Source organism: Ochlerotatus camptorhynchus, unplaced genomic scaffold, assembly GCF_037179485.1.
Source record: "Ochlerotatus camptorhynchus isolate MF236.1 unplaced genomic scaffold, CSIRO-AGI_Acam_v1.1 ptg000102l, whole genome shotgun sequence".
NCBI lineage: Eukaryota > Metazoa > Arthropoda > Insecta > Diptera > Culicidae > Ochlerotatus > Ochlerotatus camptorhynchus.
Genome location: NW_027040592.1, coordinates 1,472,469 through 1,498,097, shown reverse-complemented (window position 1 = coordinate 1,498,097; position 25,629 = coordinate 1,472,469). Strand labels below are relative to the sequence as shown.

At 40.6% G+C, this 25,629-nt stretch overlaps 1 protein-coding gene across 9 annotated transcripts in view; it reads left to right on the top strand.

The window, feature by feature from the left end:
• Positions 1–25,629, top strand: part of dlg1 (discs large 1) — a 163,636-nt gene that overhangs the window by 102,145 nt on the left and 35,862 nt on the right. Inside the window, exon 1 of one of the 9 annotated variants that reach the window (XM_065219294.1) lies at positions 16,438–16,833. The exons of 7 other annotated variants lie outside the window; for them this stretch is intronic. In XM_065219294.1, the coding sequence (XP_065075366.1) occupies positions 16,753–16,833 (81 nt within the window). In that variant the 5' untranslated portion in view covers positions 16,438–16,752. Of the gene's footprint in view, positions 1–16,437; positions 16,834–25,629 lie in introns of those variants that run through there. One more of the 9 variants, XM_065219295.1, reaches the window with a different exon arrangement.

The window sequence follows — 25,629 nt, the reverse complement described above, 5'->3', positions numbered from 1 at the left end:
AGCTACTGCACAACAATAGCAATAGCTACACTACGTGATCATAGCGACCAACAGCAACAATCTCCGTATCGAAGATTCGAACGACACATAGATGGAATGAAGCTCGTTCTGGACAAGAAACAGTAGGGTAGAGAGCTACTTCGGCCACATCAAATGAAACGATGATTTCGGCGTTAACTAGTAAATTATGCGTACTTCAGTTCAAAATCTACCGAACGAAGTCAATAAGAACGTGTGATATGAATGTTCGCATCCATTATTCTTAAAAACAAAAAAGGCGCTCCGACCGAATCAATTTTTATCTTCATCCGATAGGCCGAGGTGAATTCAGTTACGTTTCAATGCGTTAGGCCGAATTTAGAATCCGTTGGCCGATTTTGGAGTCAAGAAGCAGTGTTAGATTTTTAACAATATCTCAACAATGTGCTAATCTTTATCAAATTTTACAATACGTACGAAAAGTTAAATAAATTTGGAAGGCATCTGTGCTTAGTAGGCCCAAAATTAGATCACTTCTATGGATCTTTATCTTTCTTTATTAAAGAGCACTTTTATGGACTCAGGGAGACATTACTCAAATAATCTGCTCCGGTGGAACCTGTGAAGATACCTGGTTACAATTTGGTTTGACACGTAGGACGTGGATACGTGGACGAGGACGTAGAGCAAAGACATGTGGTGGAGTGGGTTTATACGTAGCCAAAAATATCAAAGCCACACCAATCATGAAATCATCATTCGACCCTGCTATCTCAATTGCACAATGCTTGGAATATCTTGTAGTTAAGACATCGGAGTAGTGGTGCGCTACAATCCATCAAGAAACAATCAGCTTCTAATCCAAAACAACGAGAAGCTACTTTTGAATTCGCTTGAAGTCAACTTCGACAGGATTTACATCGTAGGTGATTTTAACGTCAATGTTGCTACGAACCAGCTGTCTTACAACATCGCAGCTGTAAGAAGCTTGCTCGACACGTTTAACTAGATTGTCCTGAATACACCTCCTACTCGGATTATGAACACCACAGCTACGACAATCGACCTTCTGAGTGACAGACTCCCCACAATCGATTGTGAAATCAACGACGGCAGCCGGTAGCTCTATTTCAGATCACGAGATCATTTATCTTATTGCGGACATACGCGTAAGAAAGTCCACCCCACAGAGAGTAGTATTCCAAAAGTTTCCAAGAGTGGATCAAGTACACCTCCAAGTGGATTTTATATCCAGAAATCATCAAGCTATCTTCGAATCCAGTGATGTCAACACGAAGGCCGAGCTGGTAACGACCGAGCTACAACGTCAAACAACAATTTTCGTTCGTGATCAGCGTACCCCATGGATAACAAACGTGATCGTACAAGCTGTGGCGTTCAGAGACCTTGCGTTCAAACTTTTCAAGAGGAACCCGAACAGAATCAGAGGTGATCATCATTGGTAGGACTACTGCGTGAAACGAGACCGAGCAAGTACTCTGGTAGCTATTGCGAAGAGTCGATATACTGACAGAAATTTCGCTTCAGATTAACCAGCCAAAAAACTCTGGAGTAATCTTAGTAGGGAAGGTTTCCACAATAGTTCGAAACAGTCGCGAAGCGATGCTCACATTGACGCCGATGCCGATACCTATCTCCTTCGTTAAAATGCTGTGCTTCTTCATCCTACCACTTTTAGTGAACCTGTTTAACGCAATAATTGATGCAAGAAGCTTCCCCGCTGTTTGTTTACTTGTATATTGAAAAATTCAACTGACAATTATTGTCTAAATGAATAAAACTTAAACTAAATAGTTACGGTCAACGGTACGGAAAAGGTCAAGTAACCGATGACGAAATACGTCAGCTGATACATTGAAGTCGAACATATAAAAGAAGTTGTTGAATTGCCGGCTGATTGCTCGAATTGGCTCGTGTTGTGTATAATTTCGGCAGCGTGGTTCCAAAAACAGAAAGTCACGTTGAAGAAGAGGCCTCTCAGGGGCATACATATTTAGCTGATCCAGCAGTGTTGGACAGTCAATGCCACCCGTAAGCAGCTTTCCTGCGAACATAGCTTCCGTCTCACCTCTAATGGTTCGATTCCCAGGACACGGCAACGCTCCTCGTACGGTGGCAAGTTTGTTGGGTCACGCCAGTTGAGGAAACGAAGAGCATATCTCACAAACTTGCGTTGAACGGATTGAATTCTAGTGATCCAGCTAGCATGGAAAGGGCACCAAACAACTAAACTTGACTCCAATAAGGATCGCACAAGCGAGCAGTCGAGTGACCTGAGCCATAGTGGGTCACGGAACTCGTCGGCAATTTTGGAAATAAAGCCCAATTGTCGATTAGCTGTGGAGATGATGTCTTTGTAGTGGATTATGAAAGTGAATCTGCAGTCCAAGGTAACGCCGAGATCCTTTATGTGCTCTACACGAGTAAGACAGCGTCCGTAGAGAACATAGTCAAACATGATTGGTTCGATTTTCGGTGATAGGAAATAATGTTACATTTTTCGATGCTTAGACTCATCAAATTTCTTGAGCACCAGTCAGCAAAAATACCTAACATATTCTGGAGATCCCAACAGTCCGAGAGACTTTTAATAATTTTATAGATCTTCGTATCGGCTGCTTAGAAAACGCGAGATCCTGATGGTATCAGAAAGGCGACGTCGTTTAAATAGATCGAAAACAGTAGCGGTCCTAGGTTACTGCCTTGCGGAACTCCCGAGTTGTTTGAGAAAACATCCGATTCCGACGCGCCAATCTTAATCCGTACATAGCGATTCACCAAGTAAGATCTGAACCAATCCACAGCCGTTGACGAGACGCCAAGTATCTCCAGCTTGGCAAGCAAGATATTATGGTTTAGATCCATATACGCAGCATAGACTTGCCATCCTGAATCCATGCATCGCAAACAGTTAGAAGTAAACTGCACCAGGTTCGTGGACACGGATCGCTTCGGGTAAAAGCCGTGTTGTTCTGTATCGATATAATTTTTGCAACACGCGAACAGAGCATCATTTATGATAATCTCGAACAGTTTTGAGCAGGCACACAGGTAGGTGATTCCACGATAATTTGCGACATTCCGTTTATCTCCTTTTTTGTAGACTTGGAACAGATAAAAAAGTATTCAGCGACAGGGGAACTCACATTGCTGTGCCGAGAAATTGGATAGCCTCGCAAGTGGAAGGCAGACACATCACGTAGCATCCCAACAGTAGCATCCAGCACTTGTGCCGGCGATGCGGAGAAATCGTGGAACACTTACCTGAAATGACGAGCAAACAAGTCGCCTTTTTCTCTTTCGCTATTAGCCGAGTCATTCCCGAGAAACATGAAACAAGGCAACCCGGATTCCTTCCGTTTGGAGTTGACAAACGACCAAAAACTCTTCGGATTCGTGCGAAGGTTCGCTTCCGTGCGTCTCACGTGTCGATTATAGAGAAAACGATTGTAATTTCGATAACTACGACTCGCAAAATTGAACAGTCGTTTGTAGTACGGCGAGCGAGAATTACAATACTTTCGGAGGGCAGCAGAGCGTTGACGTTTTAGCACGCGTAAGCGTGGGTTAGACCATGGAGGCTTTTGCGGGGGTCGTCGTGCTGGGACAATGCGAAAAATAGCCTCTTCCAGTGCAGCACTGAAAAAAACCACAGCATCAGCGGCTGTTTCGATACATTACCAATCAATTTCCGCAAGTGCATTGTTCAATGAAACATAATCAGCTCGGCGAAAGTCCAAAGAGTAGCACTCAGATGACGGCGTAAAAACTAAATAACACGACGAGAGCGGGAAGATCGGCATCTAGATCAATCAGTGGCTCGACCGACAAGGAAATAGAAGTGCCCGGTAAAAGAGCTATCGTCACACCACTATCTAAAACATCCAACGCAACCGAACCGAAAGACTTAAGGCCCATCCGAGGGCCCATCAGCGTGCTACCGGCCATCTCGAAGCTTCTGGAGAAGATTTTACTTGTCCAGATCACAGGTTTCCTACACGCAACCGACCCACATCTTCTCGCCAAACATCAGTTCGGCTACTGCAATGACGAAGGTTGTACAATGGTATTTACAACAACTTCGATAACAACTTTTGTACTGTGATGTTTCTTGTGGAGTTTCCCTGGCCTTCAACTGTGTGAAGCACACTAATCTGCAGCAAAAACTTCGTGCGGAGTTTGGTTTCGACGACTATGTGGTTCAGCTTACCGAATCCTTCCTTGCGAACAGTAGCTAGGTTGTAAGACATGGAAATGGAATATTCGCAGATAGAAGACACTTCGATGGCGCTCCCCAAGGTTTGTGTCTCAGCGCAAAATTGTTCAGCATGTATATCAACAGTCTATCTTCCAAGCTCAAATTTGAATACCACTTTCAGATTTACATATCTGGTCCTATCGAAGATGTGGACAGGCTGGTGCACAGCAATCAACGACGATGCTGTCAGTAGCAAACTGGGCAGGGGTTGAACGACTGTTTCCTAACCCAAGGAAAACGCAAGCGATAATATTCTGCAAACATGGCCAGGCAATTCCGAGCGATGACTTTTCTAGATGGGGTGAAAAGTAACCTCCTTGACCGCCAGAATGCGCTGCTACTGCAAAAAAGCTTATGGTGCCTTGTAGTCCGTTCATATTTAGGCAGACATGCCAAATTTCAGTGCGATACTGTCTTTGGTTTTGTTTTGACAGCTGATTGTTGTTGACGTGTTTGGCATCATTTTGAGTATGGATTTTCGTTATCTCATAAAACATTATTTTTTGAGAGGCAACACGGCGAAGGAATCAAAAGAAAAGTTGGATAAATATTATGGAGCTATTGCTCCGTCAGATTACACCTTCAAATATTGGTTTCGAAAGTTTCGTGGTGGCCGCAACTCCACTACCGATCAACTCCGTAGCGGCAGGCCCTCCGATGCGGTTACAGAGGACAATGTCAAAAAATACATGAAATGGTGTTGGCTGACCGGAAAGTGAAGGTGCGCGAGTCATATTTTGGGCGAGATTCTGCTTATGAAAAAGTTATCCTGCCGCTGGGTGCCACGCAAGCTCACTCCTGACCAAAAACACAAACGCGAGAGCATTTTTAAAGAGTGTTTGGACTTGCTGATGCGGAATCGGGCGGACTTTTGACGTCGATTGGTAACTGCGGATGAAACCTGGATCCACTATTACACCCCAGAGAACAGTTTGAGTGCCTGGCAATGGACTGAAGCCGGCCCGAGTGCTCGGAAGCGGCCGAGGGAGGCTCGATGGGTCGGAAAGGCTATGGCGTCGGTTTTCTGGGATTGTCATGGCATACTCTTTGTGGACTACCTCGAAAAAGGGAAAACCATCAACAGCGAGTATTACTGTGCATTATTGGAGCAATTGAAGGCCGAAATCGCTGCAAAACGACCTCACATGAAGCGAAAAAAAAATTGTTCTTGCAAGACACGGCTAAAATCAATGACTTACGGCTCCTTCCGCATCCACCGTATTCGCCCGATTTGGCTCTCTCAGACAATCCCTCTTCCCAAACCTCAAAAGATGGTTCATCATTAAAAAATCAGATCACGTGAGGAGTATTTTGCAGACCTTCCCGGAAAATTACTTTTCGTACGGGATCATGAAGTTGGAAAATCGCTGGAATAAGTGTATCGAGCTAAAAGGAGACTATGTTGAATAAAATAAAAAAAAAACATGAAAATAAAAATTCTCATTCCCAAAGAGGTTACTTTTCACCCCATCTAGTATATTCTGCGGTGAAACGATTGCCCTCAGCACCAAGGTCCTCAATCTGGGCCTGAAATTGGATAGCAAACTGAGGTGGAAAGAGCAGGTCAACGAAATTACCATCATGGCGTACAACACCCTGCGAACGTTTCGTCGTTTTGGGTCGGTGCTGTCACAAGCAGTTCGTCTCAAGCTAGTTCAAGCAGTGATAATGCCAATGTTCACGTATTGTGACATAGTATACAGCTGCATTGAAAGAACAGTTGCTTTAAATCATCTACTCGATTCGTGTTCAGGGTGAATAGATTTGACACGATAGTCTCCGTTCGCAATGCACTAATGCACTTACTTGGTCACGATCTACCTGACCACTACCATCGACGGATATGTTGCTTCCTCTACAATTCATGGAACAGAAAGCTACCCGAATACATCCTGGAACATCTTCATCGAGGCCAAATGGAGCGGCCGAGAACATACCTGCTATCAGCGCACACGACGTGCAAGAAGAAGAGCGTTCTGATCTACAGGATTCCCTACTGAAACGAGCTGCCTATTGATACCAAAGACAAAACATCGATCAACTCTTCATTTCTTCATTCCTTTATTTAATGTCGCTCTCTGTTCCGCAATCTAGTGCCAATCACCGACGGACATCGATTGCCATCGATTGACGACAATCGAATGTGCAGACAGGCAGCTTCCACACCTACGTAGGATATCGCACCCATGCAACACACATGGGCCGGGACCAACGGCTTATAACATATGTGGAACTTCATGCAAAAAGCTGACTCAAATCTGATCCCTGTTTTGTTTTGCCTCAGTGGCATAACTAGCATAGTTGGACATCGATCTGTCAAAATAAAATTTTCGTGATATCGACACTGAGCATTTATAAAGACCAACGAAAACATAAATAATGGCTTCTTTCGTTAATGTCTCGTAGGTCAAAGTCAATCCATGTAAGCTCCTAATTTTATCGGATAGTAGGACTCTTTCTCTACACAACAATCATGGTGTTGGTTTTCTTGAAGGAGTTTTCATTTTCGAGAAATTCACACAAAAAGTAATTGTTTACGTTTGCAGCGTTGGCCCTTACGAAAGTAAGCATTGACGTTGACGGCGACTCTGGAACTCTTTACTCCTGGTAAAATTCCATAAGCATCTGACAATCTGTGCATGAAATCGAGCGAACTTTGTCTTATCTCTTCATTTCTCCAGCAAGCCACCGTTTATTCACGCAAAGATTGACATAATCATATGGGATTTTACAATAGGAGTGAAGAGTTACAGAGTGACCGAAGAGGCGAATTGTCAATAGTCACGGTAATGCGTAATGAGATGGTGTTCGTCCGCTGTTTAAATGCTTGACGGAGTTTGACGTGTGTGCATTCTTTTTTCGACTAGCTCGACAGGGGGCTTCTCAAAGGATTTTTTTTTATCTAGTACTAGCTGAGTGTGCCCGGTCTTGTTCGGGATTCAATATTAGCTTGAGTTTATGCGCCGATTTAAAAAAAAAAGCATGCTATATTGTACGTAGCCCCCCCCCCTATTATCTAAAGGGGCTACCCCCTATGATTATCTCCTTATACCCCCACACTCGCCCCCACATGCCTAATTTGGTTCCGTTTGCTTGATTAGTTCTCGAGTAATGCAGAAATTTCTGTTTCATTTGTATGGGAGCCCCCCCTTACAGAAGGGGGAGGGGTCTCGAACCATCATAAGAACCTTCCACGGCCCCAAAAACCCCTGTATACAAATTTTCACGCCAATCGGTTCAGTAGTTCCCGAGTCTATAAGGGTCAGACAGACAGACAGACAGAAATTCATTTTTATATATATAGATTTTCAAGTCGGTCAGAAGCCAATCAAGAGCGTTGTTATTCAGTAATATTGCCTATTTACAGATGCAATATTTCTTCGTCTCTTCAATCTTTTTGGTTTACATTGGATGCATTACGGAAATTATGTTAATTGAATATAATTTAATGCAAACAATTCGAAGATTTGAGGATTACGTTGAATAGGTGTGAAACTATCATTTTGTCTGTGGCATGTTGAAATATTGTTAACTGTGCTTTTAGTGAGTCAACTTATGATTAAATCACAAAATATCGAGTTGATGCATATTAACGATTATTTTCGTTAGTAAATAGTGCTGAATTTTTATACAGCTAGCTAGGAAACCCACCCTGGGACCTTAGCCATAGTGGTCGAAAAAGAGTTTGTTATGATTGTGTGTAGCTCCTCTTTTGCCCTTTCAATCAACAAGGATCAACCTTACCATGTTTTTGTTAAAAAGTAATTGGAGTAGTTCTTTGTGTTAGGATTTTTGAGGAAATTTTCAATTGACGGCAATTGAGAAACATATGGAAATCTTGGATATTGCAGGTATCGATAAGCACTCGATTTCATTTATCGTTCTGCTTACAAAATTCTTGCGAATGGACAAAACAGTGAATATTTTTCAAATGGTACTTCTGACTCTTGTTCCAAATTTTGCTGCTTCTCTCTGGACTATAAAATATAAACACTTAATTTCAAATTTAAGCGGTCATGTTTTCCTCGTACGAAACCTAATGAAATCAAAGTTTGATGCAATTGGTTCCAAAAAATAGAAAGTGTTCAAATAAGGAAATGTTACATACATGTTTCTTCTAAGTTTACCACAGTTTTGCTGTGTGAATCAAGGTGATGAATTTGTTAAAGTAAGCTATATAATTATAAATAAAGCACATAAATGGTTAAGGAAGACATGAGTTCAGGAGTGCTAGGAACACATAGAATTATAAACCACGGTAGAATAATTCAAAATAATTGGCAAGCCCCTTGATCCACTTTTTCATTTCACAGCTGGTATAATCAATTTGACAGATCGATGTCCTTCTATACCACTTGAAATCACTGAAATGGGGTCGATTTTTGATGATCGAGTTCCACATATGTTATGTGCTTTAACTGAAATGGTTATAGAACTTTACATGAACGTTTGTGTGATAAAGTTTTAACCCCACGTAATATGTTTTTTTTTGGAAGTGGACCTTACACATAACGGGTTGTTAAGAACCATTACCATTCAAAATAGTTGTTATATCCATACATTTTTTGAAAGAGAACTTTATTAGAACCTTTTTACTTATGGTTTGAGAACTTTTATGGTAATGGTTATGGTCAGTAAGGTTCATGGATGGTTTTGTATTATAGGTCAACTTTACGTGGAATATATCGCGAAGGGGTTATCATTAATTTACAGGCAACCAATTCGCGATATATTCTACATAAAGTTGATCGATGTTACAAAACCATCCATGGCCCCGTACTGGCGACATCGCTCTGATCTAACAACGAAACCCTACCCCCAAGCTCCTCCCCTTTTCCTATCCTTCGACAATGTACCCCTCTAACCTCGGGTAAGCCGCGAGTATTCGGCCCAACTCCTACTAGACATAGAATTAAGTGAATTTTGTTACAAACAATGAACAATGAATCATCGGCTCCGTAAAGCAAACGCGATTGAGCCTTACAAATAAACGAACAAGACACCCATGGCCCTTACTGACTACCATAACCATTAGCATTAAATTTCTCGAACCATAAGTAAAAGGTTCTAATATACACACTTAGATTGTTTTGCCGAGATGGGCACCACCGAGCAGCTCGGCATTTTATTTTGCTGGATCTCTAATCTAATCTAATCATTTTATTTTACTGGATCTCAGTGAAAAACTTGCCGAGATTCAGCAAAATTTATGTTTGTTAACTGAGGTCTCCGTAAAATTCCCGTTTGTTAGCTGAATCTCGGCAAGTATTTCCCTGAGATCCAGCAAAATAAAATACCAAGCTACTCGGTGGTGAACATCTCGGCAAAACAATCTAATAGCGAATTTGTTTATTATTCAGGTTGGAACTAGACATGTGCGCCGATCAAAATATTTTCGGCGGCGGCGTGATATGTTATTTTCTGCCGGCGGCGGCGGCGTGGCGGCATCACGCCGTTTGCTTTCGGCGGCGGCGGCGTGGCGGCGTGGGTCGGCGTGAGTGTATTTTTAATGATTTAGAAAAAAATACTTTTCAAACTAATCCCACATGTACAAAAAATGCTACCCACATTTGAGTTCAGATTACTCAAAATCGCTAAAACGTAGGTCACTCATAGTGTGAATAAATTTTGCGACACTTTCCCGGGAAAAAGTTCCTGAATATATGGAAAATTTAAGAAAATTTTACCCACGTTTAGAAGTGCACTAGTGGAACGACTACAACCATATTCAGTTTTCCTCATATTCGAGAACTTTTCCTCGGAAAAGCGTCGGAAAATTGACTCATTCTATGGGTGAGCTACGTTTTCGCGAATTTGAGTGACCTGAACTCAAATATGAGTAACTCTTACTCAATTTTGAGTCGTTCTCATTGGCCGTGCATTCAGAATTTGTTTAGAAAAGTAAGTCAAGTGCTTATTTACATTTGCAGGGGGTTGAGTCGTATAGCAAAATGTAAGCAACCTTTTTATTAAGTATAGAAAAGTACGTTATGTAGAGGTGGATAGTATTGAAAAGTAATCTTTTATCATTTATTGAGAATTACACGTTATTTATATGTTGATAGTGATAAATGATGTGCTTTTATTACTCTGATGCATATTTGAATGTACGCGCATTGTAGTCATATAACTTGTGTTTATGTAATTGAAGATGAAGTCTTTCGGATATACGTAGTCCCGCACAACTTGGACCAGTTAGAGATTAAAAAAAAGATCAAATTTCAGCGTGTTGTTAATAATAATCCCTTATTCACCTTTATGTAAATCCGATCCCCGTCAGTAAGCCAGTGATTATTGCACAATTCTATTTTTACAAACGCTGTAATTGTCATGAATTAAGAATGTTTTATCCACATTCTTATGGTGGATGCCTGACCGACGTGCAGATACGGTCGGCCCAGCTATGTTAAAGGCTGCCAAGCTTTCTAATTTTCCAAAAGCAGAGAATATCTCCATCTACAACGCTGCTCTTTCTCGATGGCAGAGGTCACACTATCTTCAACGTTTGAGTGCTTAATAGCAAGACTGAGCAACGAGGAAGATGAGTTAGAAGGAATTTCATCGCATTCATCTGATTAGAAACCCATTTGAATATTCGTTTTTTAATGATGTCCGTACAATAAATTCATATCATACAGTACGTACAAGAAATTGGTAATCGAGCGTTCATCCAAAGCACTTTTAATGCATTTCAGGTTTATAAATCGAGGGTCAAGTAAAGTCGAAATCAAAATTAGGTCCTTAACAGGAAACTTTCGATTCAGATGCTCCTTCATCCCCAGATTCATGTGTGTCATGGCAAGCAAGTCCTCATTTTTTTCACTGATACAAGCTTCAATCTCAGATCGCAAGAGCATGGCAATGTTAACTGTTGCATTCTTTTCAGCAGACAACAGGGTTACTATAATCTATAAACCAAAACGGAATTTTACAACAATCTTTTCACCACCATTATGTCACCATGTTTTAGAAACAGACTAGAGTAAAATCACATTGGAACTAAAATGAAACTTTTCACACTAGACGTGCGCTACGTGATCGACTTTTAACTGGCACGTTTTTAACTTGTCCGCTGACTGAGACAATTTTTCAGTTGAAGTACATTTTCTTCCAAAATGATGCAATTTCAAAATGTCAAGGTTAACTGGATGAACACTGATGCTTTTTAAATGCATTTCAGTTAGTGAATTCCGTTCGTTAGGTGAAAATCAAACATTATTTTCTCAGCTATCGAATGGCTAGTGTGTCAGTAAACGAACATCTGATCTTCAATGCACTGGTTGGTTATTAATTTTCAAGCCCTATATGGTCACCAATCGGTCAGATGGAACTTATTAGTAGGCTTAGTTACTAGAGATATAGCAACAATAGTTTACAATTATAGTTTCAGAACCACAACTTAAAAAACTCACCTCAAACGGCTCAAGAAAGTTTCGGAAGTATTCAACTAGCGCCCACTCATGTGCTGTGAATATGAGATCGTGAGACGGTTCAATACAGCATTCACGGCAGCTCTATTTAGTTCGAGACTTTTCATCATCTTAAAAAAAAATCATCTTACGTAAGTAATGCTAACGTGTTACGCTGATTGTTATAAGTGTTGGGGCTTATTTAGGTCCTTGACGGAACATTGACATTCATTTCACACAAACTCGGAAGTTGAGCATTTAGCTCCTTCTCCATACTAGATAACGGGTTTTGCCCATCCATATCAAGTCAATCTCCAGATTCTTCGATATCGGTTAAGATGTGTCTGTTTATTTTATCCATTTCGACTTACAATTCCGGACCTCGGTATCACCCGGCCTCTTTTTAGCCTCTGACATGCATTACAAGCAGATCACTTTCTCCTTCAATATATGTATTTTTACGTCACTCTTTCCACGTTTAACTTTAAAGGTTTTTTCCACTCGAAGTATCAATCGACAGAAAATTCAAGGGAATTTTATTTAAATTCAAATTCTACATCGCTGAAATCGTCGTGAATGGAAACAAAACCTCCAAAAATCAAATGCGTAAAGACGAGACCGATGCGCAGGATCTATAGGTGAGCCAGAAGGAACCGTAAGTCGACTGTTTCATTCATCCGGTGTTCTCGTCGGATCGAGAGAAAGAAAGAGTCGGCTCACCTGTAGATCTGGCCGTTCTTGCTCATCGAGACGAAACCAGTGAACTGAGATTTTTGACGTTTGATCAGCGCACCAAAACGCAATCTCGAACAAGCACGAGCAGGAGGACAAAGAGGATTCATCCCTGTGTGCTAGATAGAGCAAGTGCGAACAAACGTCAAAAAACTTATAGCGATTTCGTTTATTATTCAGTTCCAATCTGGATCGGGTATCAAAATTGGGTCTGCTTGTTTTCTGACAAACGTCAGTTTGCTCGTTTGTTTTTAAAACCCAGCTCCGGTTTAGGTTCGCTCTGCCAAAAAGTTCGGTTTCGCACTGATAATAAACGAATTCGCTATAAATGACGCTAAATAGTTGCCTCATACAGGCTTGTTCGAGGTTACTCAAACATGAGTCAGACATTTTCATTTTCATAACTTCTTTTGAAACGTCAAAGCATGAGTAATTGGGATTTCTGAATATGAGCAACATTGACTCAACAATAAATAAATAAAGGCAGATCTCCATTTTAAGATTTCAGCACATTTGTTGACTCAAAAAGAAACAAACTGGAATTTTGAGCAGGCTTGTAAAATCTCATTACAGCTAAAACGCCACTCTTCAAAATTATGAAACTATGAGATATAATAATAATAATAATATTTTTTTGTAAGATGCAAGAAGAGGACGTAAAGTTTGTATAAGACACATAAATCCTGTCAATTTTGCATTCACAGGGTCACAATTAGCTATTTTAGCTGTAATGAGATATTTCAATGAGTGAATACCCTTCGTTGTAACTAATAGCTAATAGCTAACACTCTAATAGCTAACACTCTGGAAGTGACATTGACAGGTTTTATGTCCTACACAAGCTTTAACTCCTCTTCTTGTATCTTACATATAAAAATTATTATTTCAATATCACATAGTTTCATAATTTCTAAAAGTAGCATTTTAGCTGTAATGAAATTTTTCAGCCCTGATTGTGAAAATGTTGTAGAAGAAAATTTTAAAATTTCGAAAGAATTTATTCGAAAATGATGCAAATTGCAGCCGCCGTGGATGCAGAAACGTACCGCAAATTAAATGGTAATTGTTTTGCATTTTGTTTTATTTGATGCTTGATGTAGCTGTTTTTTCAGTTTTTGGTTTATTAATCCTAAAGAAACAACGAAAAGACACGAAATATTTGCCCATTTGTGTATTTTTGACTCATTTTCCTATATTTTCAATTCTATGGAAATGAATAGAAATAACTCATCAACAAGTACCTCGCCATTTTACTCAAAATTTAGTTCTGGCAATGTTACTAAATTTAGAGAAGATCCGGTTGTAATGAAATTGAGTGAATTTTCACTAAATTTTGAGTAGCCATGAACGAGCGTGAACACACGTTCTATTTACAACGCGTTCAAGATGCATTTTGCCGAAGAGGTGTTGGGGATTTATCATCGGCGTGACATAAATTTATTCGGCGGCGGCGGCGTATGAAAATCGTCGGCGGCGGCGGCGTGGCGTGGCGGCGCACAGGTCTAGTTGGAACCAGTTCCAACCCGTGCGAACCCGAGCTTATTGTCTGTGCGAAACTCAACCCGAGCCAGGTTACAAAAACAAACGTTTACAGTGACATTTGACAAACAACAAGCCGATCCAATCTTGATACCCGATCCAGGTTGGAACTGAATCGAAAACAAATTCGCTATAAGTGTGTAGTTCTCTTTCCGGAAATATGTGGATAAAACAACTATTTTGAATGGTAATGGTTCTTAACAACCCATTATTTGTAAGGTCCACTTCCAAAAAAAAAAAAAAAAGACAATACATTAGGTTAAAACTTTATCACACAAACGTTCATTTAAGTTCCATAACCATTTCAGTTTAAGTTTTGCAGGGATTATAATGATTACTTTGACTATCGAAAATTAGTGACACATTGTGGAGCGAGGTGTCCCCAGTTGGCAACACTGCCCCGCTGTTATCCAAATCCAACTGGTCTGTTCTCGCAACAGCCTGGACACACGCACACCACCTCAGCAAGCGGTGCATAATCTTGCCGACACCTAGCCTAAAAATAATTTCGCCTATGCTGTGCCTCTATCGTGCTACATACAATACATGAGCCGAGCGTGGTTGTATACCATCCAACGTGACGATGTTTATGAATATACAACAACATTTTACACGAGACGGCAGTGTGCGATGATATGTGGCACAGTGGGTAGAAGAACGGCACTTTTGATGGAAGAGTCAGGATTTGTGGAAGTAGGAGAAGGAGACGAGCAGAGCAGATTGACTCTTGGCGATTGACTTGACTGACTGTGTGCTCTAGACTGGGAACCTTCGTGAAAATAGTTCCTTCCGGTCCGTTCCGTTGCGTATTGAAGTGACGTCGTCGTGTGTCGCGACTGAACGACCGATCCGCCCCGTAATCGCTTAGGCATTTTTATTTATTTTGTTTGCAACGTTGAACAGTCATCAGTATTTTTCGTCGTCGCCGCTGCAAAACTCATTGAGATTTATGTAGCAATTCGCGAAAGTCTTCCATCCATCGCAGTTGCATTGAAAATTGATTCGATCGCCCGTTCTCGGTTGATTTGATTGGCTTAGCAATGTGATCTAGTTGGCGGCGGGCGGATGTTTGCAGTGTGTGATCCAAAAGGGACGAAGGAGAGGCGAACGAAAGAGTGAATGAAGATTGTTTTTACTGTTACGAAAGCGAAATCAACAGGTTGGGTGAGGTACGCGGGGAAGCAAAAGTGCGAAAGAGGCGAAAAAAAAATTAGACATAATTAGAGTGATTGTGTGGCGGAAAACAAAAGCGAAGTAGGATTACATAAGTCGTTCCGTTGGAAGCGAATGAATGGAATTTTTTTTTGCTCAAATGGGAAATTGAGTCGCCACGAATCCGAAGTTTAATCTCAATCAGTAGCGCTGGAAAAAGTCGCGGAGAATATTAATTGCATCGAAATGTGTCATTTCGCGTTAAATGAATCCATCGACGAATGAGTCTGTCACGGTGTACGTAATGGGTGCCTGTGTAGGTGACTCCAACTGGGCTTTAATAAGTATACGATAATGATAATAGCGCTTTGACAAGGCCAAGATCCACCTTCGACACAGAATGTGCACTGAAATAGATGGCGAAGAAGACGAAGCGAGAATTAGTCTACCTGCGTTCCTAGGTCTGAGGTGAAGTGCGAGACAAAACCAAGGCAAAGTAGCCAAGTTAGAGCGATTGTCACACAAAGGTGTACAGCAGTGATGAACGCTAAACAGTGAACTTTACAGGTGTGTGCCGCTCACAAAGTCGGCGTTGCAAAACAATAACAACTTAACATAGCGACCGAACCGAGCACGGTGCCGTACAAAAATTTGAGTTTGAGTCATAATCAACAGAGTCAACGCCTACTGTTCGCGGTGCAGCGGATGACGGCGCGCGGAGGGAATTTCATTGAACGGTGGAGCGCGTGCGGCTTTGACTTTCAGTGCGGCGACGACAAGCCGCTATACATATCTATTTGCGGTCGATTGTTTTTGTTGTCTGTGATCACTGGATTGTCCCCGCTGTTTTTTTTTGCTTGAACCAAATAAATTGTGGTTGGGCATGTTTCCTAATTTTCCAAAAGACGTTTTCCCGGCTACTTTGATGCGTACTGAATTGTTGACGTCTGTGTTGGGAAAACGTTCGGAAGCTTTCAGAAAATCCATTCAATCATCCAAGGTCAGTGCAAGCAAAATTTGTTTTTCAGAAGTTTAACCCCAAAATTTTGTGATTTCCTCCCAACTACTAATTCCATAATGCAAATAGATCAAAAAAACTGCACTTGGTGTAACGTTTTGAGTCTTGATTTTGATTGAATGGTGTTGACTGTCAAAGGTCTCCACAGCCCGGTGTTCTCTGTTTGCGGTTTGAATTTTCCACCAGAAAATTAACATGTTTGGGATTGGTTGCTCTTCCTGAAGATAGTCCACCAGAAACTTCGTGACAGCCAGCTTCTTCTTACATCTCTTTCTCTTCATTGTAGGTGACGGTTGTTTAGAGTTAGCTTATTGAATCAAATTCATCAATATTCGGGGGGCGTCGCCAAATGGCGCGCTAATCTGAAAGTCGAAAACCGGAATGTTACTGAGTGCTTAGAAAATCGTTTGTTACATGTTCTATTTTTTTTGTATATTAGTCATCTTAATGAAAGTTTTCAACTGCCGATTAATGAACGAATCAAGAAGAAGAAGAAGAAAGCAATTTCGCATGTGAGCTGTGCGTGGGAGAAGCACGAAAATAAGTGTGAAATAGTGAATTATTTATATCTAGTTAGTAACGAAGTGATTCGATAGTCCAAAAAGAAGAAGAAGAAGAAGGTGAAGAACAAAGAAGCGGAAGAAATGACCACGCGGAAAAAGAAACGTCAACAGGAGGGAGGAGGTTTTCTGAAGAAAGTTTCATCGTTGTTCAATCTCGACACGGTAATTCCCTTAATTATTTCTATAGTTAGTGTCCTTGTTTCTACTAATCATGGTGATGGGTCGTTCCTTATGAACTTTTCCACCTATACCTAAATAATGCTTGCCACTGGAGTGAATAGAAATCTTCTCGTAAATGAGACAGGCAGGGTCGTGCATCACACGATGACGGAGGACACGCCAGGGTTATTTTTAGCACATTGGGGAGGGGAATCAAATCGTGAATCAATGTCGCACTACTCGCGCTCACTATTATGTTCAATGCTAACATTGACAGAGATAGAGTAAATATTCTTGTGCGATATGCTTCCACCTTGTCGATGCGGCTTCATACATATAGGTATAACAGGTGGGTAATCTTATCTTCGCAACGAAGCCCCGCTGAGTAAGTATCCTTCAGAGATAAGATTGGCTTCCGACCGAGGGCCGCTCCCATTACCTTAGGCTCGTTGTTTATTTTGTATGTACAGTAAGTATGCTCGTGGTGCACTACGGGAAATTTAACCACACGCGGACCATATGCCCGTATGTGTCATAGGGAGGGATTGGCGTCGCCTTTGCATGAACCTCAATTAAGCAAAGTATTTTTTGGCCAAGTTATACTCTCGACAGTGATATCCTTCACAAGAATTTTTTAATCGTGCGAGATTAGCATAAACCTTCTTTTGAACCTCTTTCTAAACCTTGCTATGCCATTAGTTGAAAATCGCTCAAGATAACGCAGTGCAATATTATAAAGGCTGAGCACGAAATTATTGTCACACCTCAGTACATGATGATGATGATAGCGGTTTACCACCCATTGTAGCACGGAAACTAAGTCCGCAGTAGGCTCTCTTCTCCATTTGTCTTGATCAAGCTTGATAACCTCTGATTGTTCTCCCACGGGAAAAAATCCGATCTCCGAAATGAGAAAAATGACTCATGATTTCATGAACACAGCGTATTTTCATATTATGAAAATACACCATGAATAATATTCATGATATCATGAGCAACTTTTGCGTAACGCAGCAAACATTCCTAAAATCATGAATCATCCGAGTTGAAATCATGAGCTAAATTCATGGGTTTACCTTTTAACAAAAAAATGCAAAAAGAATAAAATAAAGTATCAGACTGGATTCGAACCAAGAACCTTGCGATCATTAAACCCATACTTTGGCCACTAGACTATCAGTACCTGTATAAGATGGAAGACAAAAGGCATATAAGAGATACCTATGTAGTGCGGTTTATGAACACCAAGTACGTGTAACGCTTGTAGCGGTCTTGATTCCACTGCATTGTGAAATCATGAATTTTTATGAAGAAATCATGAATTTTTATGAAGAAATCATGAATCATTGTTACGATTTCATGGGATGGCAAGTTTTTTATTCATGCAAATGGAATCGGATTTGTTTCCGTGCAACATGTCGCTGTATGAAGGGCCAAAAACGGATTGGGTAGATCGATAGGCAAAGTTGCCTATACGCATCTACGGGATAGTAAAGAATCTCCTTCCAGCAACTTGATCAGCCAATTGGTCAAAAAGGCGAGCCCCTAAACAGGAAGATGCTCCAATGAGTGGGGAGAAGAGTTATCAACAGGGAGTTGGCATTCCCACTCTCGCCGTCCAAATCGCTTCAATCGGGTCCCTTCACTTTTATTTATGTATTTAAATGTATACGAGTTGATTGTTATGATTATTGTGAATAATGATTACATTTCGATGAATATGGTGCTACCTACACAGCTTACTTATTATCACAGAAACCAACTTTGAATCGTAGACTAGGTCCATTAACAATATATCGTTCCGAGAAGGTGCTCTCTGTTGCATCTTCTTCGTCTTCAGGTTCGCTCACCACCCGGAATGAGAATGAGCATGATTGGCCGCCCACGGTTGCTACTCTGTTATTGCCAGATCAGCTGTAATTACACAGAGAACCAATAGACGATGCTCGGGACTAGCAATCATCCTCAATGTGTAAAAACTGGTGATCTAAAACTAGGCAATACCAGCGCCAGCCGCGCCCGAACGCAGGTCAAGAAAGAAATGGGTAGGAATGTGTTGACGGAACACTCGCTTTTATGGAAGCCGAGAAAACCTCTGCACTTCCACGAGGAATCACAGGGATGTTGGGTAAGAGGGTTTGGATTGCAACAGAGTTCGTTTTGGTAAACGATAAGCTGAATTGATGTCCTAACGGTCATATAACGCGAAGGAGCTTGGGATTGAACCCACGATCTTCTGCTCAGTAAGCAAAACAGTTTGCCACTAGGCAAACGAGCTCCTTTTTAATCATCGAGTTGCTGTTATTACCATGTAGTTATACTAACAAATAACGCGATTGACGAATCTTGAATGTGGATGGTCCTGAGATTAGACTCACGATGTTCTGCTCAGTATGCAAAAACGATCGCTCTAAGGCCACCGAGCCCCTCATATCACATCATATCTTTACTTGAATTGTTTGTAACCATTCAAACCCGGCACTCAACCCACTCACCACGCGGTGATTGAATAAACACCGTTTGGTGAGACCAGAGTGAATTCATGTTTGAAATCTGTGTCAGGGAAATCGTTTTTCGCAGGTAATTGGTATTGCAGTTGCACATTCGTGCAATTTTCAATAGTGACATTTTGAAAAATGATAGTCTCAATTTTAACAGATACGTAGAAAAAAATCCTATCGATTGGCGTATTAAAAATTAAAATCCTGTCATCTTTGGATCAAAAACAGACCACTTTCAAGCCGTGACCGTCTTTGGATTTTGAAATTGCACCCCTTATGTTGCCTTAAAGTTAATGGTATGTTTGATTTAAACAAATATAGATAGAGCTGGAATTAGGCGTAACAGCTTTTATAAACAGTGACTTCTTTTAATAATTCATGGCACGCCCACGCAAACCAACATTACCGTCGGGTAGGCGAAGTCCTGCCCTACCTGATGGTGATGTTGATTTACGTGGGCGAGCCTTGACTTTCAAGACAGCAAGGAAAGAAGTCATTGTTTACAAAAGCTGTTACGCCCTAATTCCAGCTCTATCTTGATATGGGAACTGACATCCGATTGATGTCCTTGACAAATGCCCAAAAATCTTTTACAAATTTATGGTGGTCCTGAAAAGAACCGTTTTGTCGTGGTGGTTGAGTAATGCTAAGAGTGTTAAACACAGATGAGGCTGGTGAATGGTATGTTGTTTGGAATGAGGGTGACGCGCTTGACATAGATGGCCCACAGCGACTCACGAAGAGCTACTGATTCCGATCAATAACGGTGCGGCTTCTTCCTCCTTCTATGGATGCTCATGTGGGCTGTAGCTTGCTGCTTGCAGGCAACCTTTCGTTGTGTATTGGAGAACAATGTTCAACGCCACGCGCCGAAAGCACTGCTGCGTGCTGCTGCTGATACCGACGACCGGACACCACCACACACGGTGATTGCAACTAAATTCGATCAGCAGTTGAAACCAGCCTTGATAGCTAGCTGCTTGCGGGGAGCCTTTCGTGGTGTACTGGAGAACACCACCACTCATCACGCGGTGATTGAATAAGCACCGTTTGGTGAGACCGGATGGTATTTAACTTTGAAATCTGTGTTAGGGAAATCACTTTTCCCAGGCAATCGGTGATAATTTTAATTGTCATAGCAACAGTTGTACATTCGTGCAATTTTCAAAAGTGATATTTTGAAAAATGATAAAGTCTTAAATTAAGCAAATGTGTAGAAATATTTCTGATCCATTGGTGATAAAATGATTGAAATTGGTCCAGGGGCAGCTGAGTTATTAACGTTAAAAATCTTTCATAATTTAGTTACATGTTCCATTTTCGGTTTTCACAAAGTGTAGAAATGGCAAACGTAGTCCTACGTCAAAAAATTACAATGCATTATTCGTAGGAACCTAACCGTAAAAACTGCGGAACATGCCTCTGCGATCGAGCTCATCGCTCTGACAAATGGGAAACGATTAAAATAAATTCCGATTACCGGCATTCCGCCTGTCATCACCATCTGATAGGGGAAATTTTCCTCTACTTGATAGGGGCACCAGCACTAGACTGGCCCACAAAAATAAAAGTTCTAATATTCCACCGGCCAATCTCTAGATTTGTGCCTTTAGGTAAGAAATCCATTCTCTGAAAGTTTTAGCTCATTTGGTTGTAGGGTTGATGAAAGCGTGGCGTATCAGAAATGGCGCTGTCAATCGAGGGAGGCGACACATCTAAATCTTAATTCTATGATACTCAACAAATCTCACACTAACGAATCAATCTTCGAAAAATCTTCTTTCATTTCTCGCATCTACTTGCATCGCGGATCATCTTTTTGCAGGAAATCTTCAGAATCGTCATCAATCTTCTTTCTATCTACTCAGCGTGCGTGCAGTTAACCACAGCAAAACACATTTTTTTTCCTGCATCGTAGATAGAGTCGCCCCCCTCGCTGTCAATGTAATGTTTTTTTAACCTTTTAAATCTTGAAAGAAGCGTTTCTCGCCAGTCATTGCACATCATAAAACACAACCAAGGTCAAAGTTAAAAAAAAAACGATAACGTGGACTTTACCTGGACTGACACGCCGTGCAAATTATTGCTTAAACGACATTTAGCAGATGGAATGGAGAAATGAGAAATGGAACGATGTGAAACGGAACGCGGCATCAAAACATAACAGCAAATAAGGCTACCAGAAACTCACTCTTCTGATGGTCATAGAGTTACTAGAAGTTCAAATTAAAAACGATGTCATATAATATGCACGAAGTGTCGTTCATAATCAGTGGAGTCCACGGTAGACCTGTGCGCCGATCAAAATATTTTCGGCGGCGGCGTGATATGTTAATTTCTGCCGGCGGCGGCGGCGTGGCGGCGTCACGCCGTTTGCTTTCGGCGGCGGCGGCGTGGCGGCGTGGGTCGGCGTGAGTTTATTTTTAATGATTTAGAAAAAAATACTTTTCAAACTAATCCCATAAGTACAATAAATGCTACCCACATATGAGTTCAGATTACTCAAAATCGCTAAAACGTAGGTCACTCATAGTGTGAATACATTTTGCGACACTTTCCCGGGAAAAACTTCTTGAATATGTGGAAAATTTAAGAAAATTTTACACACGTTTAGAAGTGCACTAGTGGAACGACTACAACTACATTCAGTTTTCCTCATATTCGAGATTTTCCTCGGAAAAGCGTCGGAAAATTGACTCATTCTATGGGTGAGCTACGTTTTCGCGAATTTGAGTAACCTGAACTCAAATATGAGTTACTCTTACTCAATTTTGAGTCGTTCTCATTGGCCGTGCATTCAGAATTTGTTTGGAAAAGTAAGTCAAGTGCTTATTTACATTTGCAGGGGGTGGAGTCGTATAGCAAAGTGTAAGCAACCTTTTTATTAAGTTTAAGAAAAGTACGTTATGTAGAGGTGGATAGTATTGAAAAGTAATCTTTTATCATTTATTGAGCATTACACGTTATTTATATGTTGATAGTGATAAATGATGTGCTTTTATTACTCTGATGCATATTTGAATAAACGCGCATTGTAGTCATATAATTTTTTTTTTATGTAATTGAAGATGAAGTCTTTCGGATATACGTAGAATCCCGCACAACTTGGACCTGTTAGAGATTAAAAAAAGGTCAAATTTCAGCGTGTTGTTAATAATAGTCCCTTATTCACCTTTATGTAAATCCGATCCTCGTCAGTAAGCACAATTCTATTTTTGCAAATGCTGTAATTGTCATGAATTAAGAATGTTTTATCCACATTCTTATGGTGGATGCCTGACCGACGTGCAGATACGGTCGGCCCAGCTATATTAAAAACTCGTTCACTTGGTGTGCACACACAATACCTTTCGCGAGACCTTGCGAACCAAGGCTGCCAAGCTTTCTAATTTTCCAAAAGCAGAGAATATCTCCATCTACAACGTTGTTCGGGTATGACGTAGCCAAATATGCGGTGCACTCTTTCTCGATGACAGAGGTCACACTATCTTCAACGTTTGAGTGCTTCATAGCAAGACTGAGCAACGAAGAAGATGAGTTATAAGGAAGTTCATCGCATTCATCTGATGTAGTTACCGATTAGAAACCCATTTGAATATTCGTTTTTTAATGATGTCCGTACAATAAATTCATATCATATAGTACGTACAAGAAATTGGTAATAGAGCGTTCATCCAAAGCACTTTTAATGCATTTCAGGTTCATAAATCGAGGGTCAAGTAAAGTCAAAATCAAACTGAATAGTAGGCATTGTTAGAAATTGAGGTAATAAGAAGTTATGGTAGGGTTCCAATGTTTAGCAATTATCCATGTTCTACCCCGTTTTATCATAGCACTATTATAACACAGTGCAGCTCTCTTTGATGAAGTAACATCAGTGCAGCTCTATTTGACGCGGTATGCCATATGGAGCTTTTGTTGTCAGGAACATGTAAACTAATAACTTTAAACTTTAAAAATTGTGGAATTTCAGGAAAATGCGAACAAATTCTGAGCATTCGATAAAATAAAATCGTCACCAGCCTGCAGTTCTAATTTTATGAAATGCCGCACAGTGGATTGCTCCGATGATTCATTTTGATCATTTTGGTCAATCTCGATAGGTTCATGAGTCGCCTCGTAAAGATGGTAGTATAGTGATGGCTAATTTTATGATAAATCTGGAATTTTTTGTATTGAATTAAAAGTACATTCACTAATCCCAGTGAAAGTAATTGGGCAATATTATATTACCAAATTGTTTTTTTGGGAGTTGGCTATCGATGGATTGACATAAATATCCAAAAAATTGCCCTGGCCCGGTGTTGAAACTAGAAAACCAAAGTAATGTCGAGTACTTTTGACCATTTTTTTCAGTAAAAACACACTCCTGTAAAAACAAATAGATTTATCAGTATAGTTTGTTCCCAAAAAATGATGTCTAATCAGTTCCGGACAGACATGTGGAAGAAAATCACAAGAAAACTTGCTCAATTTCTTGAAATTAGTAAAACAGTTCTCCCGGGCGCCCCGCTTCCTTTGCCCTTAACAGGAAACTTTCGATTCAAATGCTCCTTCATCCCCAGATTCATGTGTGTAATGGCAAGCAAGTCCTCATTTTTTTTCACTGATACAAGCTTCAATCTCCGATCGCAAGAGCATGGCAATGTTAACTGTTGCATTCTTTTCAGCAGACAACAGGGTTACTATAATCTGTAAACCAAAACGGAATTTTACAATCTTTTCACCACCATTATGTCACCATGTTTTAGAAACAGACTAGAGTAAAATCACATTGGAACTAAAATGAAACTTTTCACACTAGACGTTCGCTACGTGATCGACTTTTAACTGGCACGTTTTTAACTTGTCCGCTAACTGAGACAATTTTTCAGTTGATGTACATTTTCTGCCAAAATGATGCAATTTCAAAATGTCAAGATTAACTGGACGAACACTGATGCTTTTTAAATGCATTTCAATTAGTGAATTCCGTTCGTTAGGTGAAAATCAAACATTATTTTCTCAGCTATCGAATGTATAGTGTATCAGTAAACAAACATCTGATCTTCAATGAACTGATTGGATAGTAATTTTCAAACCCTTTATGGTCACCAATCGGTCAGATGGAACTTATTAGAAGGCTTAGTTGCTAGAGATATAGCAACAATAGTTTACAATTATAGTTTCAGAACCACGACTTAAAAAAAAAAACTCACCTCAAACAGCTCAAGAAAGTTTCGGAAGTATTCGACTAGCGCCCACTCATGTGCTGTGAATATGAGATCGTGAACCGTTCAATAAAGCATTCACGCCAGCTCTATTTAGTTCGAGACTTTTCATCATATTACGTAAGTAATGCTAACGTGTTACGCTGATTGTTTTAAGTGTTGGGGCTTATTTAGGTCCTTGACGGAACATTGACATTCGTTTCACACAAACTCGGAAGTTGAGCATTTAGCTCCTCCTCCATACTAGATAACGGGTTTTGCTCATCCATATCAAGTCAATCTCCAGATTCTTCGATATCGGTTAAGATGTGTCTGTTTATTTTATCCATTTCGACTTACAATTCCGGACCTCGGTATCACCCGGCCTCTTCTTAGCCTCTGACATGCATAACAAGCAGATCACTTTCTCCTTCAATATATGTATTTTCACGTCACTCTTTCCAAGTTGCACTTTAAAGGTTTTTTCCTCTCGAAGTATCAATCGACAGAAAATTCAAGGGAATTTTATTTAAATTCAAATTCGACATCGCTGAAGTCGTCGTGAATGGAAACAAAACCTCCAAAAATCAAATGCGTAAAGACGAGACTGATGCGCAGGATCTATAGGTGAGGCAGAAGGAAACGTAAGTCGACTGTTTCATTCATCCGGTGTTCTCGTCGGATCGAGAGAGAAAGAGTCGGCTAGTTTCCTTCTGCCTCACCTGTAGATCTGGCCGTTCTTGCTCATCGAAACGAAACCAGTGAACTGAGATTTTTGACGTTTGATCAGCGCACCAAAACGCAATCTCGAACAAGTACGAGCAGGAGGACAAATAATGATTCATCCCTGTGTGCTAGATAAAGCAAGTGCGAACAAACGTCAAAAAACTAATAGCGAATTCGTTTATTATTCAGTTCCAATCTGGATCGGGTGTCAAAATTGGGTCTGCTTGTTTTCGGACAAACGTCAGTTTGCTCATTTCAGTGCCAACATTTCAAAGGGGCGTAATTGCTTTTGTAAACAATGACTTTAGCCGTCAATTTCTCGCGAATGAAATATTACCTCTCCAAAATGACAATGCTAACTGGTAGAGGAAACATTTCTCTAC